Raw genomic sequence first — 18,000 nt, forward strand, 5'->3', positions numbered from 1 at the left:
AATATTCTGTGATACTTACAAGGTGAAAAAAAATTAAACAAGTTACGATTGTTCTTATAAAAATTTATTTTTTTAAACTACAGAATACATAAACGCTAAGTTTAATGGAAGCCCAGGATCCTGGAAGAATATACAAATAAAAGGATAGGCTTTACGTAGCATACTAAAAAATCTAAACATTTTGATAAGGATAGTTTATAATAAAAGCAAGCATACTTTTTCTAATAATAATTCATTTGTCAGAGGTAGCTTTTAGACTACAATAAAAATATGTAGATAGTCGTTTATGTTTATGAGATTTCACAACAGGCGGGAGAAGTAGCAGACTTTTTTTACTCCTAGTATATTGATCATAAGGCATTATTTTTTACAGCGTATTAAATATTGACTTCAACTGTGGCCATAGGTATTCTTTTTAATGATACGTTATTTTTTAACTTTCAAACAATTCACAAAACTGCCTAAGTATAAGCTACGCTGTCAACAGAGAATAGGAAAACGAACGCACAATTATTGATGTAGTTCTTATTATTAAGTTTATTCTCTCAATCTCTTTCTTGTTTACTGATAGGTATAAAAATATAATGTACTTTATTACCTAATTAGCATTATTTTATGAGTCTCATAAAATTTGTGAGTTTACAGTCTGCACATTTTATATAAAATTATACATCTTTATTTCATGAACATCTTTACACTAGGTAGCAAATAAAATACAAAATATAGATCAACAATGATTGCCTTCATCATGTAGCAACTTTTTTTTAAATATATCTGTCGTGTATCATTGACTTTACAAATACTCGATCAGCAATAATCAACATCAGCATATAAAGTGCGATAAACATAATATGTATAATAAAATTCTCGTGTCACAGTTTTCGTTGCCATACTCCTCCGAAACGGCTGGACCGATTCTCATTTTCTGTGCATATCGGGTTAGTCTGAGAATCGGCCAACATCTATTTTTCATATGTAGGTACCACGGGCGAAGCCGGGGCCGACCGCTAGTAATATGTATATGTCAACAAATGTATAAAAACTTCTTATGCTTATATAAATCTCTCTCCTAAAGAACCTTTTATCACAACCATTGGAATGTACGGATTCCTATTTCAGAAAATATAATATGCGATGGACGGATAGAATCCTTAAAAATTAATAAATTCTTATATAAATATTCTATATTCTGCATCACACCATACCAAAATGTACAACTTTGATTTTAGGTGTATTACGTTGAGCCTCGCCATCTGAAACATGATTGATATTTCATATTAAATAAGGTTCTTGTTAAACTTTGGTTTGGTATTTCTTTAGAAATTTGCGGCACGAATTAAGGGGGGGGAGGGGAGGGAATGGGAGGGGGGAGGTAAGGGGAGACCCCCTATAAAGTGGGGGGGGTGCGGAAACCCCCCCTTCTATTTTTTTTTTGAGATTATATTTATACTAGCTTTCCGCCCGCGGCTTCGCCCGCTTCGTCTAAAACATAATAAATTATATACTAAAACCTTCCTCTTGAATCACTCTATCTATTAAAAAAAACCGCATCAAAATCCGTTGCATAGTTTTAAAGATTTAAGCATACATAGGGACATAGGGACAGAGAAAGCGAATTTGTTTTATACCATGTATGTAGTGATGTAGTTAGAAATATATCGAAGATTATGGGCTTTCTTGACTGCTCCGGCGCTGCAGAACGTGGCGCTTGCCCCCGTGTACCTCGTTGCAGGCAGGAGTCTTCACTCGCCTTCGTAGCTTCGGCTTTTTGGTCGCCTTTGGCGACCAGCCTCAGCCACTCCGGCTCGCTTGACTCTGCCTGCTCCTCAGCACACGCGGGCGCCACGCTCCTCCGCGCCTCCGACTTTTTAAATACACTCTAGTGTATGACAGACAAGTACCACGTGGAATCGGGGTGGACAGATTCGGTTCTGTGATTAACAATTTGTGTGCAATATACATACCATAAAAGCATTTTTTTAAATAATTATTTATTCAAATCTTGTATACATGTTTGATACAATTTACAATGGCAATGAATGGATCCATTTTATTTTTTCCACCGAGCATCTCCACATATTCTATAATATTATCACCGAAGTTTGCTGGGTGGTTATAGTTATCTTTTTAAAAAAATCTTTTTACAACATGCCACTGGGACTCAAATGGGTCAGGGGCAACAAATGGGTTGTCTGGGTCTGAGTGATTAACTTTTTTATGAACATATCCATATCCCGAAACAATCATATGCTCGCCAATAATCCATATGAATTGTTGTCCACTCAGCAACATGCTATTGAATGAACTATGGTTTTTAATATGTACATTAAGACATTTGTTATCTCTTTCAAACACAATTCTTGTAGTTTTGTCAATGTAACTCAAACAATTTTGAACATTATCTCGAAAATTAAAAAAAAAGATTTCTCTGTAATTACACGTTTCCTCACGAAAAGCCGCTAATGTATGTTTCAGGGCATCATTATCAATCGATAAAAATTAAAATCGCGCCGAAATTCGTGCCGCACGTTTCTAAAGTCAACCCTTTGGTTTGACTAAATAAGTGCATTATGGTGCATTAATTCCATGTTGTTACCAAAAACTCATGCAAAATATGTATTATTCATGAAACGTGTATATTGTATGCACTATGTTTACGTACATAATTATGTGTATATTCAATAATCACAGGGCCATTTTGGCAACTTATTCAATTATCAATATTTTCTCTAAAAAGTAGACCATTTACAAAACTGAACACAATGACAGGAGTTAGTTATTTACACAAACGACGGTTTAAATATGACGAATTCGTCTATACTCTATGTTGATCACAACATGCACACTCTTATGCCGGGTCCAGACTGGTGAAACGTAACATGCAATGTAACATTCTGCCTTTCATTGCATGTTCGCTGCTGGTGTGGACGCATAGCGCGCTCATAACGCGCATTCACTACGAACCTCCCGTAGTCGTGTTCTTTGCTCCTTTGTGTTCGTCGAAAAACCGACAAATTTCGGATCGCTCCGCGCGCGGCTTGTAATGCTCGTAGCATGCGCGTGTAATGCACAATTCGCGCGCACAAGACGTCCAAACTATGAGAAATTGTTACAAAGTGTGTTACCTTTCATGATACATTGCAGCAATGTGGACGGTGAATTCTTTCATTGCATGTTACATTGCATGTTACGTTTCACCAGTCTGGACCCGGCATTATACAGATTAATGCATATTAACCTATTTATAGGGGTGCAGTATACTCACAAATAACATTTAAGATTTTAATAATTGTTATAAATTGGTTACCACTATTTGATTATAACTAAATGACAATTAATCACAAAACACAAAACATGCTGTTTATTTTCAGTGAAAGGTGTGTCTGATAATAAAGGAAGGAAGTCTTTGGTACAAAGTATAGTGCTAGTCACATGGGGTAAATGGTGCTAAGTGCAAATTTGTCAACAATAATTCAACACTGTCGTTTAACTTTGCATCAGGATTCAGTGTGCTATCATTATAAAGAGCTTTTTTTTACATTTTTAATCTATTTGATAGCTGAAAATAAGGTTTTACGATAAATTATTTTTACAATATGTAAATAGATATTCTATGAATGGATGTCAAATAGATGTTTTACAAAAAACTATAAGGAAAATTACTTGTAAATTTCAACTGGTCCTGATGCCAATAGATAATGGTAGTTATCTATACTCCATCCATACTATAGATACCCACCGAAACTATACAGGACTAAATCGACATACAAATCGAAAAATTGTGTACACTACATTTTCGTGCGTTCACTTACACATAGCAAAGTTTAGTATCATGCAATCATGCGTGCTAACATGCGTGTCGCGTCACACTTCAACGTAGTCGAGTGTTGTACCGAGCGGTCGCGGCTCGTACGGCTTGCTCGCTTGTGGAGTGAACGCAGCGAGGTACTTGTTGGGGGGGCAGAGGGGTAAGCTGTCCGCTAGCTCTCGGGCTACTTCGGATTGCGGTTGTTCCTGGTAACATGGTTTTGTGAAGGTAAAGTAAATAGTTTGCATTTAGAATGTATGAATTGCTTTGTTTAGTTTTATCGTAATTTCTCAATATTGAATTGTATTCTTATAAAGTTAACAACATGCAATTGGACTTTAATTGAAAGTGGAAAAATGATTATACAATATGTATAAATCGAAGTGCACTTCATGTAAATTTTAAAATATTGCTTAAGATTTTTTAGAGATGTACTAAAATACAAATTTAAGTTCCAAGTTCTTTAAACTCACAGTATGTAAATATAACGCAACAAAACGATTAGGAATATGTTTATAGTAACAAAAATATGATGCTTATATACTTACAGGAACAACAGCTATTGTGACAGTATCAGAAAATTTAACTTTGTTCTTCTCCGGTGGTCTACTGCCCGGCCATACAGTTTTATCCTGTCGATATCTCTCATTAAAGTTTGTATTAGATAAATGCAAATTGCTAGTATATCGATAAGTATTTGGCACATCATCCTTTAAATCCGCGCGAAATAGATGATTGAAGTGTGTTGAAGCCATTCTTTCATTGTATGGCTTTTGCATTACTTCAGAAGTCGGTTTTACGAAACCCTCACTTATTCTTGAAGTGTTCATGTTGAAATTTAGCACATCCACACTATTCCATCTCATATTTTGTTGGTTGGTTGATGGTTTGAAGTCTCTATCGTATGTTTTACTTATGTAGCTGTCGTCTTTGATATTAGTGGTCCATATAGTATTATCTCTTTCTAGGTATTGGTGGAGGTTCGGTCGTATGCTATTGGTTGATGGTGGATCATTTTGTGTGATAGGAACGGATAATACAGTCGGATGTGTGAAAGGCACTCGCGGTAATGGCGGCGGATTAATTTTCCTGTTTCCATTGTGTGTATGTTCGTCTTCAGACTCTGAATATGAGTGAGAGCTGCATTGCGAACATGAATCTGAGCATTCTGAATCTGGAATATTGTAATCACAGTTGTATTAAAAATAGTAATAGTATTAAAATTTATTATTTTCTGCAGATAATAATTTTACGATTTGTAAAAATTTTGTCTGTCAACACAAAAGTTACCTAGGTATAATTAGTTCAGCATTGAATTGATGAAAGTAAAAATCTAAATATTCACACGAAATGTAGTTAGGTACATATGATATTGAAATTATAAAGAGTTATTTTTCGGTTCAATAGAATTCGTCGAAACCGGTAAATTAATATCTATAGAAAATACGAACCGTGAGTGCGAGGCGCGTAATGTGCGACACAAGCGGCTGCTTCTTGCGCCAGTTGATGCTGTCTCGCTCTTGTAGCCGCCCATTGGGCGTCAGCGAAGAGATCCCACGCTTCAAGTTCCACTGCCAAACTCATTGCTTTTTCTATTCGACCTCGTCTAAAAAAGTGGTTTATAAACGTCAATTTTATCGACATAGTTCTGCAGGTTTATCTTAAAACTACGGAGGAGTAATTCCTCCGTTTTATATTTCGAAAATTACGAAAAATTTTATGTTCTCACAACAATTACTTTTATTTTGAATGGTAAACTATAAGTATATTGAATTGATACATCAAAAAAAACATAGTAAGTATCGGTCAATTAGGGAAAGCTGGCATGTTCACAGTACTCACACTTATGCAATTTCACTTACAGTATGTTCAAAAATAAATGCGACTCTAGTTTCATTTTAGACTTGAATTGTAAAATGGGTGCGTTGTAGATATGTATATGCAAATATAATTACTTATGAAAGCTCTCATAATTTACCTGTAAAATTATAATTTAAAAGTAAATCAATTGATGAAGTTAATTATTTATTCTAATAATAATCAATTGGATAAAAGTATTAATAATCATTCAATTATCAAATAATAATTAAATTCCTGACTTTGGTCGAGTAAAGATATCTAAGAAATATTATATTTGTAGTAAGTACGTAATACCTACCAATACGCGCTAACAAATATGTGTTACATGTTTATTGTATAATTTTCACACTATTGGTTTTAAACTCAAACTCAAAGATTTATACAATTAGACTTCTTCTAGAAGCACTTTTGAATCGTCATAACAGTTTAACAGTTTTAACATTTACCACCAATTCAGAAAGCAGTATCTATAGAGAAGAAGAAGAATCTATTTAATCATAATCGTAATCTTCTACTTCACTGTAACTTTCATCGCTCGAAGAACTCGATGTTTCGTTGTCGGAATTTCTTAATGTTATTATAAATGAGTCAGTGTAATTATCTACTTTTGGTTCTAATTGAATATATATTTTTCCTCATGTTCTCGCGTCTTTCTCCAAACGTCACTAAACATATCCAGACTAATAGCATTTGCTTCCTTTCTAAATAATTCTTACACAGTTTTCAAGTTAAAGTTCACATTTTGTGATGCTACTTTCCCTTTAATTATGCCCCATAGTAACTCTATTGGGTTGAGATCTTTGAGGATTGCATCAAGTAGGTAAAAATTGTGTATAGTTTGGCTTATTTTTTTTAATAATGTGATAACTCTGATTATTATTTAGTTATTTGATTTTTGAAAAAAAAAATGCCGATTATAGTCAAAATTTATATTTTTCTAACAAGATCCTTATCATCCAAATTTCCACCTTGGTGAGAAAAATTGACATTTCTAATGAAAATGAACAAAAAATTAAATGATTTTATTAAATACTGTAAAATAGTCTATAATTCTTCCATTTACTGTATCACAAAATTCTTCATAGATTTTTAGATATTCGTACTACACCAATTACATCACCCTGTATTTATAAACAATTGCAAAATATGACACATACATAGGCCGGGAGATACTGACACAAAATTTCGGGTCATTTGTAACAGAATGGCGGTTCTACAGAGGTCTTATTACGCAATGACTAAAAGAAAAATGATGGTCAGAACTCAGAACGCTGGTACCGGCGGACTAGTCGCGTGGGCGTTAGTCGAACTCGTCGGATAAATAGCAAAAGTCAAACGATTTACAAATCGTTTGACTTTTCCGCGGTATGGCGACCATTTGGAATCGTCCGAAAAGTATGGCATGGCAATTTTAGTAAATGGCTGCACGACGATGGTTACCTGTGCAAAAGTGAGCTCGGTACAAATGGTTGAATTGTTTTTTTTTAAATCAACGCATTCACGTCGGTATGGCGGACTGTAAGTCACATCGTAACTGTATGGCATGACACTACCGCCTACATCTTTTTTAAGGGCTATCGGTAAATTCTAAAATTTTTGTGTTACAAATCGTTGGACTTTCGCTATTTATCCGACGAGTGTGACTAACGCCCACGCGACTAGTCCGCCGGTACCAGCGTTCTGACCATCATTTTTCTTTTTGTCATTGCGTACTAAGACCCCTCTAGACCGCCATCCTGTTACAAATGGCCCGAAATTTTGTGTCAGTATCTCCCGGCCTAACATGTGCAATGTGTAAATGTGTTGACGTTCCAGCTCTTCTTAATATACCTATATATTTATTAGACAGAGATATTTTTTAAAGTTTAAGTAAAATGTTATGTACCTCAACAAGTGATGAAAGAATTTCCTAGCTAGATCATGTATGGGCGGCGAATATCGACTCGCCGAGGGCGGTAGAGGTGCGGTCGGCGCTAAATACACCCCCAGAGCCCCTTGTATGGCACTTTCAGCATTCACATCGAAAGTATTTTTTCGTAAAGTACTGATAACTATTTCACTAATCCCGTGTAAGCATTGATCACCCTCTTCTTCCCAGTCTAATATTTTCAATAATTCTATTGAGTTTGACGACCGCCCTGAACGTAACCATGCCTAGAAGCAAAAAAAGAAAACCAAGATTATTTGTATGGATAGTTTTCGAATTAAATTCTAGGTGTGGTGGCAACACTTACAGTAAGTAAACGTGGATGACTTATTCGTAAGAGTGTTAATGGTCCGCCGGAAAATGTCGCCAATATCAAGGGTCCACCCTTAAAAGAACGCGTCCCTAAGATCTGTATACGCCTTGTGTCTCTGTAATACAATTTAGAGATCGATAAGATCATCATTAAAGTAAATACGATACCAAAATCTGCCATTCTATTTTGAAAGTGTCGTTTTACGACGATACTACATAATATAATATAGGAGTTCATTAATTTGTACATTAACTTTGGCTAACATATATGGATTAAGTTTAGTACTTTAACAATTTATACCGTAAATGTGATGTGAGATCCAGACACTTTGTGTGATGGTGTAAGAGCGAGAGAGCGCGGTCGAAACATTGCAAACGACCAGTCTCTTCACTTGCAATAACTAATTCACCAGCCCATCGGACATCTGTTGCTATCTAGATTAAAAAAAATCATATTTTTTATTCAAGTGTAGCATTTTTTTTTCTACTAAATAAAAATAAAAAGAAATGTTAACTGTATGATGTAATGTTTTTTCAAGGGGTGCATCCGATACCGATACCGATATATCGGCGATACTTTGGGTTAGCCGATATATCGGTATCGACGATATTTTTATAAGATTATCGGTATCGGTATCGTATCGGCGAAAAGGCGTATCGATGCATCCCTAGATTTTTGGTCCTTCGAGTTGTAAACAAAAAAAATGTATCTATCATATATTTATCTTTTCAAACCTATTCAAATTAATACTGTTATCAAATATACTTACAAAGCCTGCACGTATTGAATGAGTAAGACCAGCTACATGATGTATAATATGCACAGAGCCATCAATACAGGCAGTTAACAGTCGAGCGTCACATGGCGACCGTCGCGCGATACGTACAGGCGATGACAACGAGACCTGAGTCACTTTCTCATGTAAACTAGACAATTGTAGCACTCTATCTGATTTGGGTACATCATACCTGAACCAGAAAAGATTCACACCATTCTGAAAAAGAAAATAAAACCATAGATAAAAATTTCATTCAAAAAGACGGTCACATGAATGAATTAATGAATGAATGAATGAATGAATGAATGACGGTCACATGTATGTTTGTAAAAAATATTAAGCTAACCTTATGGCATGTTGCTTGTTCCACAATATGTATCGAGTTATACTTTTGTGACAGTTCTGCAAATAATACTTCACCTTCAATTTGGTGGAAGGCAATCAGTGATACTTGCTGCCTAAAAATAAATAAAAAAATTTAATCAGTCAATGCTTACAGGCATCAAGAGTTTATTTTTAATAGCAATATTTGAATATAAAACCTCTACAGTGACAATTTTTCAGTATTTAACTGCTCAGTAGTTGTGAAAATGTAATATATTAATAAAAAATTTACAATACTGACTGTCATATTTCAAAAAATTATGCTTTGCATAAAAAAGCTTTACCCTTCAATATTATACAGATGTAAATTAGCATGGTCTTCTAGGAGAGGACTCCAAGGGGCTGGATCTGCAATGTTATTACTCCACACCAAGACTCGCAGGCCTATACTGCTCTGGCACCAGGATACATGTCTGTCTGTTTTACGAGAGCTTCCACCTAAATCTAAGCTCTGAAACATAATATACAATCATATTACATAATTAGAGCTAGCGCGCACGAGCAACTTTGTCTCCGCAACTATTTTGTCTCTCCCACCTATGGGCTAGTATGAAAGTGCGCCCACGTAGCGACGCAACTCCCCATACAAATTGATGGGAGAGACAAAATATTGCGGAGACAAAGTTATATTGAATAAACGTTGCATAAAACTATACATTTTAAGCAAAAATAAAACAGCGGTGAAAAGAAAGATTTTAAAAGGTCAAAGTTGAAGTTTTATTGAACAAAACAGAAACAATGAAGTGTATGGAATTAAATGCCACCTTGTTGATTCACTTACTTGTAAATGTGGATCTCTATCAGAGATCCGACATGGCACATGATCATTTTTCTTCCCAAATACAATAAGAGTAGCAATTCTTTCAGGATGTATAAACAATATATGAGTTCGAGATAAAACAACTGAAAGCAAAATGAAAAGCAATCAAGTCTAATTGAAAAGTAGTAATAGACAAATAATTTAAATTAAAAAACAGAATCAGATTGTAAATTTACTTAAAATAAATGAAACAATAAAGCAAACACAATTTACATAACAGATTTTGTGCTGCTTTATAACATTCAGCTTAAGCATTCTTTACAATGCTATTATATTTGAAATAAATTCTAAATTATTGATTCATGTACATACCACCAGTTACAGTGTTTCCCATTAATTTACCGAGGCAGTATCTATCGAACAGAATTTGTGTCACATCAAGGGTAGTGGGGTTTATTGTGATGTGAGCAATTACACCCGACGAAAATACTAAGGTTGCGAGGGAGTCGTTTATCCATTCGCTTGCAACGATATTCCAATCCCGAAGCTTCGATTCCAATTGCCTTATGTGGTTCACTCTTGGGGCTCGAACATAACCACCACGACGCTCGCAGTAAATTCTTTTCCCATTGTCATACACTGTCTCGTCGAGCTTCTTTTTCGCTTCATATCTGTAAGTTTGAAATGTTAATTATATGGAAATTATTTTATTAAGGTTGTTGAGGGTTATTAAAACTCACTTATAACTTTTCAGGTCACTGTTTTTCACAAAAACAGAGTCGTCACATGTGAGAAACTTAACGTCGTAACTAAACATATTGTATATCTAACTGTATTTTAATCTACTATACATATTTAATACATTTTAATTAAATTGTTTATAACAAACATATTTTTTTTTAATTTATTTACAGTTTACATCAGAAGTAGGTACGAATGTACGATGCAATGTGTCAAACTGTCAAATGTCAATTTGACACACTCGTGCGGCATGCCTTGGGCATGCCTGGGCATGCCCAATGCCACATGCATGCCAAAATGCATGCACTCTGTGAGCAGTGAGGGATAGCAACGAGATATTATTGATCTTACCACTAAACCATTTATATAACCAAGAAGCTTATATCTAATACACTGGAGGTCATCTGGAGGTGATTGCTACGGTCTGTTCCCAGCCAATGTCCCGCTAGATGGCGCTGAATTCTACATTTCTAGTTTATTTGAGTTTTTGCGCAATTGGAAAACCTAGGAATAGTCATGACGGTTACTGAATATTATATTTTAATGAAATATGTTATATCATTGCTTTAAAATCCACCCAATTCGGTAAAATACCGCGTTTTAACATCTGTCATTGCATACAGGGCATTGCATACATACGTTTACACACACAGACGTATACAAAAATGATAAAGATTTAACTCTAGATGGCGTGAATGTAGGTAAAGCGCGTCCATGAGCGCGTCACACACGGTGAAGATACTACCTATAATCTTGTAACAAGAAAATATGACCTTGAATGACGCCTGTATGTTTTTTTATCCCTTTCACACCTAACTTTGCAAGTTGTTAGATATAAGCACACCCCGGACACTCCATACAAAATTATCGTTTTGACAGTCACACTGTAGAGACTGCAAATGTGTGTGCTTTTTGGTTGGCACATTTGTGACTAGCGTAAAAAAAAAATCGCGTTTTTCTGATGAAGTACATCCGTAAACAGCACAATATCTAACCATTTTCTACGAAAAACGATAATGAAAAATCCAAAATAATAAATTACTTTAAATCAATTTGATTAAAGTTGTCAATCTTCGTTGCGTAGGTATCGTCCTTGCAGAAAAATGCGGACCATTTTTAGCCAGATCGTGCGGGGTGAGGTAAGTGTTAAATTTTGGCGGGAGGCGGAGAGTGTCCGTTCTGTAGCGTTTAGCAAAGCTGGCATCTTCACAGTACTCACACATATGCAATTTTACTATACAGTATGTTCAAAAAAAAATGCGACTCTAGTTTAATTATTGTAGTCTGTAGACTTGAATTGTAAAATGAGTGCGTTGTAGATAAATATAATTATGAAAGCTCTCATAATTTATATGTAAAATTACAATTTAAAAGTAACTCAATCGATGAACTTAATTATTTATTCTCATAATCAATTGTAATATATAGTAGTATTAATAATCATTCAATTATCAAATAATAATTAAATTTCATGTCATATTCAAAATAACGATATAAACAATACAAATAACACGTGCGCTCACTCACAAAAAACAATACAAGCGAAACCCTAGCACGTAAGAGATAAGGCTACATTACTACATTATAAAAGCTGTATTGTTCAGCTATGTATGAAAATTTTAACTTGCGGCGTTTATATTTTGTTTACAAAACTTATTAAAATGATAAGGTACATAATTAAGTAATTAACCTAGGTAAAGTAAAAAATATTTTTATCCGCGTGCCGCGAACTTTACTTTGATAAACAAAGTTTGACTTCCATAAAAATATAGTTTTTACATGTTCTAAGTTACGTAATTCATGGAATTTTTGATTTTGAATGATTAAGACTTACTGTTAATACCTTATAAAATAATACCATGGTGCGGTGCACAGTGCCGGATTAAGCCAGCGCGGGGCCTGTAGCAAATTCTGTCAAGAGGACCTTCGTTTGCTATAGTTTCTCAAGTTAAAGGGTATTAAATAAAACAAAACTATTACAAATAAACTTTTCTGCATTTAATATTGGCAAATTTAAAGATAACACTTTCACTATCGACTTCTTTAAGCAAATTATACTCTATATTCATCAAAGTAAGCTAATTAAGACGTTCTTGGCCCATCGTGTTTCTTAACTCGTTTTTAATACGTTTTAGGCCGGCCACATACATCAGTTTTCCTGATTCGGAAACCGTATCACGAAAAATTCCGTACGACTACCACACACATCCTTTTTTTTCCGTTCGGAATATCGAGATTAGTCTTGGAGTAGCTTCAGTGGAGTGCACACGTTTGGAAGAAGCATGAATTTCGTATATAAAAGTTGTTCCTCGAAATACAATCTACAAAAATGATCTGATATCATTTCTTCGTAAAATGATAAAAAAAAAGTTTTATTGAAAAATATAAATTACTCTAATTAATGAACATTTTCGCTTATAACTTTTTTATTTATAGTTCTACAACAAAAACTTATTGGACCAAAGTTGTAGAGAATTTAATTTACAACAAATAATGTTAAAAAAAAATTATCGGATAAATAGTGTAAGAGATATATCGTAAAAACTATTCCCCCTCTACATATCAAAAAAATAAAATTACGTGAGGACGTAATTTTAAAAAAAGCAAGATTAGGCCTAAAAAATGTAACATTTCAATGGACTTTATATGTAATAACAAAAGTTATGAAATAAATAATTATGTTTATTTTGTAAAAAGTTTTATCATGTTCATTTTATCGCCTAGAGCATTTTGTTGCCAAGCAAGATCTTTCATATCCCTGTTATGATAATCTTCGTTATTAAGGTCCCACAGGCATGGGTACCCCTCTACACCAATTATTAACTGTTCAATGTCACTCATCGTGAATAATAATTAAATATTACGATTCGTGGGTGTCCCAAGAATAACTACGGTACGGATCCGCTCAGCTCGATCGCGCTGCGCTCAGCGCTGACTGATGTTGATGTTGAATTTCGAATGTGTGTAGCGGGCCATACAAAATGTATGTATTATGTAAGCTTTGCATCCGTTTCGTTTTTTTTCCGTCAGGAATTCCTGATGCATGGGCTTGCATTCGGAAAGAACGGACGGAGAAAAAACCGTACGGAAAGTTATCGAATGTGTGTGACATTCATTGCTTTTGTATGAATTTACTGCGTTCGGAGGCCCTGATTCAGAAAACGGATCAGAAAAACGTATCAGGAAAACTGATGTATGTGGCCGGCCTTAACGTTGAAAAAGAACGTTCGCCACTGCAGTTAGTGATCATGAGAGACAAGTAAATGCGCAAGGCAATTTCTACGTTTAGGAAACCCGATTCTAAGGAATTATTTAATAAAAGTTTATAAAATTGCAGTTCCAGAGACTCTTGTTTCTTGCTATCAATAACAGTAGCCACATCTGTTTTCAGCAGTTCAGCGAACTGCACTAATTCGTCGCCTAGGCTACTTTCCAAATCATCTTCGTAAGCACTGACCATACGTGAGGCGTTTTCCAAAATCTCTTCTGTTGCAAGGGATTTTAGCTGTCAAAATATTACAGAAACACCAGTAATTTCATGATATGCTTCCATACGTTTAGTTAAAGCAGACAGTTCGTTATCAATAATGACAATAAACACAATTTCAAAACGAACTAAACAGAATAATTTATTGTCATTTCCATAAAGCTATGTGTGCTGTCATTTCGCCGCTGCACTGTACGTACACGGTGCTTCTGTGTGGGTGTTGTTACCAGATATTGAAAATTTTCCCAAATTTTTCCCCGACTACGGAAGCAGTATAAACCGCTGAACCGATTTTGATTTATGAGGTGACATTGCAATCATCTGAATTATTATGGTAGTGATGTTAGTGACGATCTACATAAATTAGCTGTCAGGGTTTAATTTTAATTTTAATATAAAATAATATTTGTATATGATAACGTTTCTTTTGGTAGGTACGTGTATTTTTTTTACGGTACGTGTATTATAAATTGATATTTTTTTACGGTCAGACAGGTATTAGACCGCGGGGCCCCCCGAGTCGCGGGGCCCGTAGCATTTGCTACTCTTGCTACGTGGCTAATCCGGCACTGGCGGTGCAGCGTTAAAGGGTGTAAAAAAGATAGTGGAACGAAAATGCCTGGATTGTCATTTCACTCGTAAGTATACAACTCTTTATCAGTTTATAGGCCTTCATGATATTTCAGCGTGTTAATATATTGTGTACAGACTACAGTGTATCACGTGCTGTTGACTTGAATACATTGTTTAAAAACCACAAAAATAACAATTATATAAATAACCTAAAAAATTTTGTGTTGCCAACTTTTCTACAAATTGTTACCCACTATTATGGGAAATAATAATATATATTCTGCAGTGTGTATTTAATTAAATATCTGAAATATTCAATGGCTTGTTCCAGTTTTCCTGAACCGGATAATTTACGACAAATTTGGATTGTAGCTACAGGATGAACAGATTGGAAACCAAAACCGAAGGTTAGAAAGTATTACGGCAATCACCACCACCGCGACCGCGACGCTGCCCCGCCGAAGACAATGGACACTCTTGGTTCCAACATTGAACCGGAGGGACGTAGATAAAGAAATTTAAATGTAATTTTTTTTATTACAATAAATTATTATTAAGTAAATTTGTTTTTTTTGCGCCTTCGCGGGTCGGTCAATATAATTAACGTGTGTATCTGTTAATACTTTCGAAAATAAACATTCTTTTAATTTTTTTTATAAAAAATAATAAACAATCGAGTTTTCATCTACATTATCATTACATACACATTTTCATATGGGATTATGATAATGATAATATATATTCATATTATATAATACCTACTAGCGACCCGCCCCGGCTCGGGTGCAATGCTGATACTAAATACACTTAACACTACAGAAAAACTGTGAACGTTGTACATACTAAGTACATACATTATTTTGATAAAGCTCGTAGGGTTCAGCCTGCGTTTGCAATGTAAGCGGAAAAAATGTAATTTTTTACGACATCACATTAGAAACCTCAAAAATAACAGTACTTTTCTACTATTAAAGGATGTTATTATACATATAAACCTTCCTCTTGAATCACTCTATCTATTAAAAAAAACCGCATCAAAATCCGTTGCGTAGTTTTAAAGATTTTAGCGTACAAAGGGACATAGGGATAAGGAAAGCGACTTTTAATATTTTATGTTTTTGATTAAACAGAGTCGTTGAACATATCATCTAGTTTGATATATATTTTATTTTTTAGATTTGGTCTTGCATATTACACGTATCATCTAATAGAAGATTGGTTATTTTGCTTTATGCGCCCCCTTAACTAGACTCCCAAGGTTTTAAATTTCCACTGGTAGTATAAATTATATTTAAATAAAAATTTTAGCAGAGTAGTAAATAAAACAATTATTTAAGTCAAAATAATCAATATTATATCTATTGTTTAAAATAATTACTACTGAATAATCAGCTCTGGTTTAATAGCTGGCTTATGGCTAGCATAATTGTAGATAAAACACTTAATTAAAGTTAAAATAATCAATTTTTAAAGCGCGCCAATTTGTCTCCGCCCCTTTGATCATTTTTTCATTAAAATTATAAATTGATGTATTAAATTTGTAACGAATACTATTAATATCTTAACGAAATAAAATGTTACTACTGTATTGGTGACAAAATATCAAATAAAAAGGAGTCGCAGTCAGGGATCGATAATCGATTTATTTGGTGACAGATCTACCATTCTGAGCACAGAGCTATTATTTAAGTAACAAAACTGTTATTAAAAGAATGAAGTTTATATTCATGTAATGCAATATAATTTTATTGGTTATCGATCTCTTATTTTACACATATATTAACATTAATTTGATAATTCATACCTGGGAACAATTTTTGTTTATCTGAGAACGAAAATATTTCGTGGTGATAGATCTATTTATTAGGTGATACAACTTGATGACAAATATAAATTTTGGTGATAGAAAATATAGTTCCCAATATGTATTACCCATCTAAAAGTAATATGTTTATTATATATACTAGCTGCGATCCGCGGTTTCACCCGCGTGGCTCCACTCCTTTTGGTCTAAGTGTTATCGTACAATATATTATATAGCCTACTATAGCCTTCCTCGATCAATGGGCTATCTAACACTGAAATAATTTTTCAAATCGAAATCAAAGTACATAGTTCCTGCGAATATCCCTTCCCTCCTCACCTTCACCCCGTCCCGCACTACGCCTCCTCATTGTATTAGCCGTTCCTTTATAGCCACTAGCCAGTTATACTGATTACGATTTAAAACGGAACGCAATCCAGTATACTGTCAGCCGCATTTTTTGACGCAGCATTCAAATGAGTGTATTAAAGTTTTCTAGAACATAAAAATAAACTGTTTTGGAGTACTGTCCAATTAAAAATATTTTAATTAATATTAATTGTAAATTGAATTTATAATATAATAAAAGTAAGTACTTTTTCATAAAAAAGAATAAAAAAGAACTTTCAGCTCGTATTGAACATTTTCAACACAGTCTAATAAAGTTAATTTTTGCAATTCTTCCATTGTTTTATTTATTAATCCAAACTAATTACAGAACTTTAAAATTTTCTGATTATACTGTAGCTTTGTTTATAAGACGTTAGGCACTCGAGTGGTTTTGACTGATCATATTACTTGCTCTGTGGACTGATCACGTGATCAAAGTACTGCGAGTACCCACAAACTCAGAGCAATTTCAAAATGGCGGCACGTAGTTCCAGTTTTTGCCACCGGGTCAGATAAGTTTGTGGCACTGTACATCGAAAACGCCAGTGCTCACAGTAGAATATGGCGGCGATTAATGACGTTATAAATTTCCCTAGGGTACTGCGGCAGTATACTGGCAGTCCATAACGGAACGAATTTTTCTACAGTGATAGCACTGTGCAGTGGTTGCAGTGCATAACGGAAGACACCCCTAGTATTTTCTGTAAATTGACACTTTAGCTAGCGATCGTGTAAAAACAATAAACACGCACACACTCTCACCATAGTAAGCTAGTCGGCCGCCATTACGTCGTGAACTACCGACTGATTAACTGCGTCACTGTTTCACAAAAAAATATTTAAAATGCCGTCTTGCGTGGTTAAATGGTGTCGCAACAGTTCAATTTTAAGAGCGAGCGCGCACGAGCAACTTTGTTCCGCAACTATTTTGTCTCTCCCATCAATTGTATGGGGAGTTGCGTCGCTACGTGCGCGCGCTTTCATACTAGCCCATGGGTGGAGAGACAAAATAGTTGCGGAGACAAAATAGTTGCGGAGACAAAGTTGCTCGTGCGCGCTAGCTCTAAAATAACAAAACACAAGGGATTACATTCCACAGGGAAGCAAGTTATTTCTTTTAAGTTTTAATGACAAAATTATTACGGCAAAAAATACAGCCGCCATTGTCATCAGGA

The 18,000-nt window shown here is 34.7% G+C and overlaps 1 protein-coding gene across 2 annotated transcripts; it reads right to left on the reverse strand.

The window, feature by feature from the left end:
- Positions 1-46: 46 nt before the first annotated feature.
- Positions 47-10,760, reverse strand: frtz (WD repeat-containing and planar cell polarity effector protein fritz). 2 transcript variants are annotated; one of them, XR_016458656.1, is made up of 13 exons: positions 10,571-10,760; positions 10,203-10,501; positions 9,852-9,973; positions 9,355-9,521; positions 9,033-9,144; positions 8,678-8,902; positions 8,209-8,342; positions 7,903-8,023; positions 7,554-7,822; positions 5,260-5,414; positions 4,357-4,982; positions 3,813-4,014; positions 47-1,253 (listed from the first exon to the last, which is right to left on the reverse strand). XR_016458656.1 is itself a non-coding variant. In XM_090120456.1 (13 exons), the coding sequence occupies exons 1-13, from the start codon at positions 10,645-10,647 to the stop codon at positions 1,195-1,197; spliced, it is 2,487 nt and encodes an 828-aa protein (XP_089976582.1). In that variant the 5' UTR covers positions 10,648-10,760; the 3' UTR covers positions 47-1,194. The 2 variants fall into 2 exon arrangements, 1 of the variants encoding a protein (XP_089976582.1); XM_090120456.1 differs by having other exon boundaries at positions 3,894-4,014.
- Positions 10,761-18,000: the final 7,240 nt, after the last annotated feature.

The sequence above is a fragment of the Colias eurytheme genome, chromosome 4, assembly GCF_061535395.1.
Source record: "Colias eurytheme isolate Ceu_HAF_F1 chromosome 4, ilColEury1 Martin Lab GWU primary, whole genome shotgun sequence".
In the NCBI taxonomy this organism is placed as follows: Eukaryota; Metazoa; Arthropoda; class Insecta; order Lepidoptera; family Pieridae; genus Colias; species Colias eurytheme.

Bases quoted from the DNA above. Each gene is read 5' to 3' on its own strand.
- frtz (XM_090120456.1), bottom strand. From the start codon at position 10,647: ATGTTTAGTTACGACGTTAAGTTTCTCACATGTGACGACTCTGTTTTT. The intron at 8,343-8,677 runs GTAAGTATATTT...TTTTTAATCTAG, and splicing joins ATTCAATACGTGCAGGCTTT to ATAGCAACAGATGTCCGATG. The intron at 4,015-4,356 runs GTAAGTATATAA...CCATGTTACCAG, and splicing joins TCACAATAGCTGTTGTTCCT to GAACAACCGCAATCCGAAGT.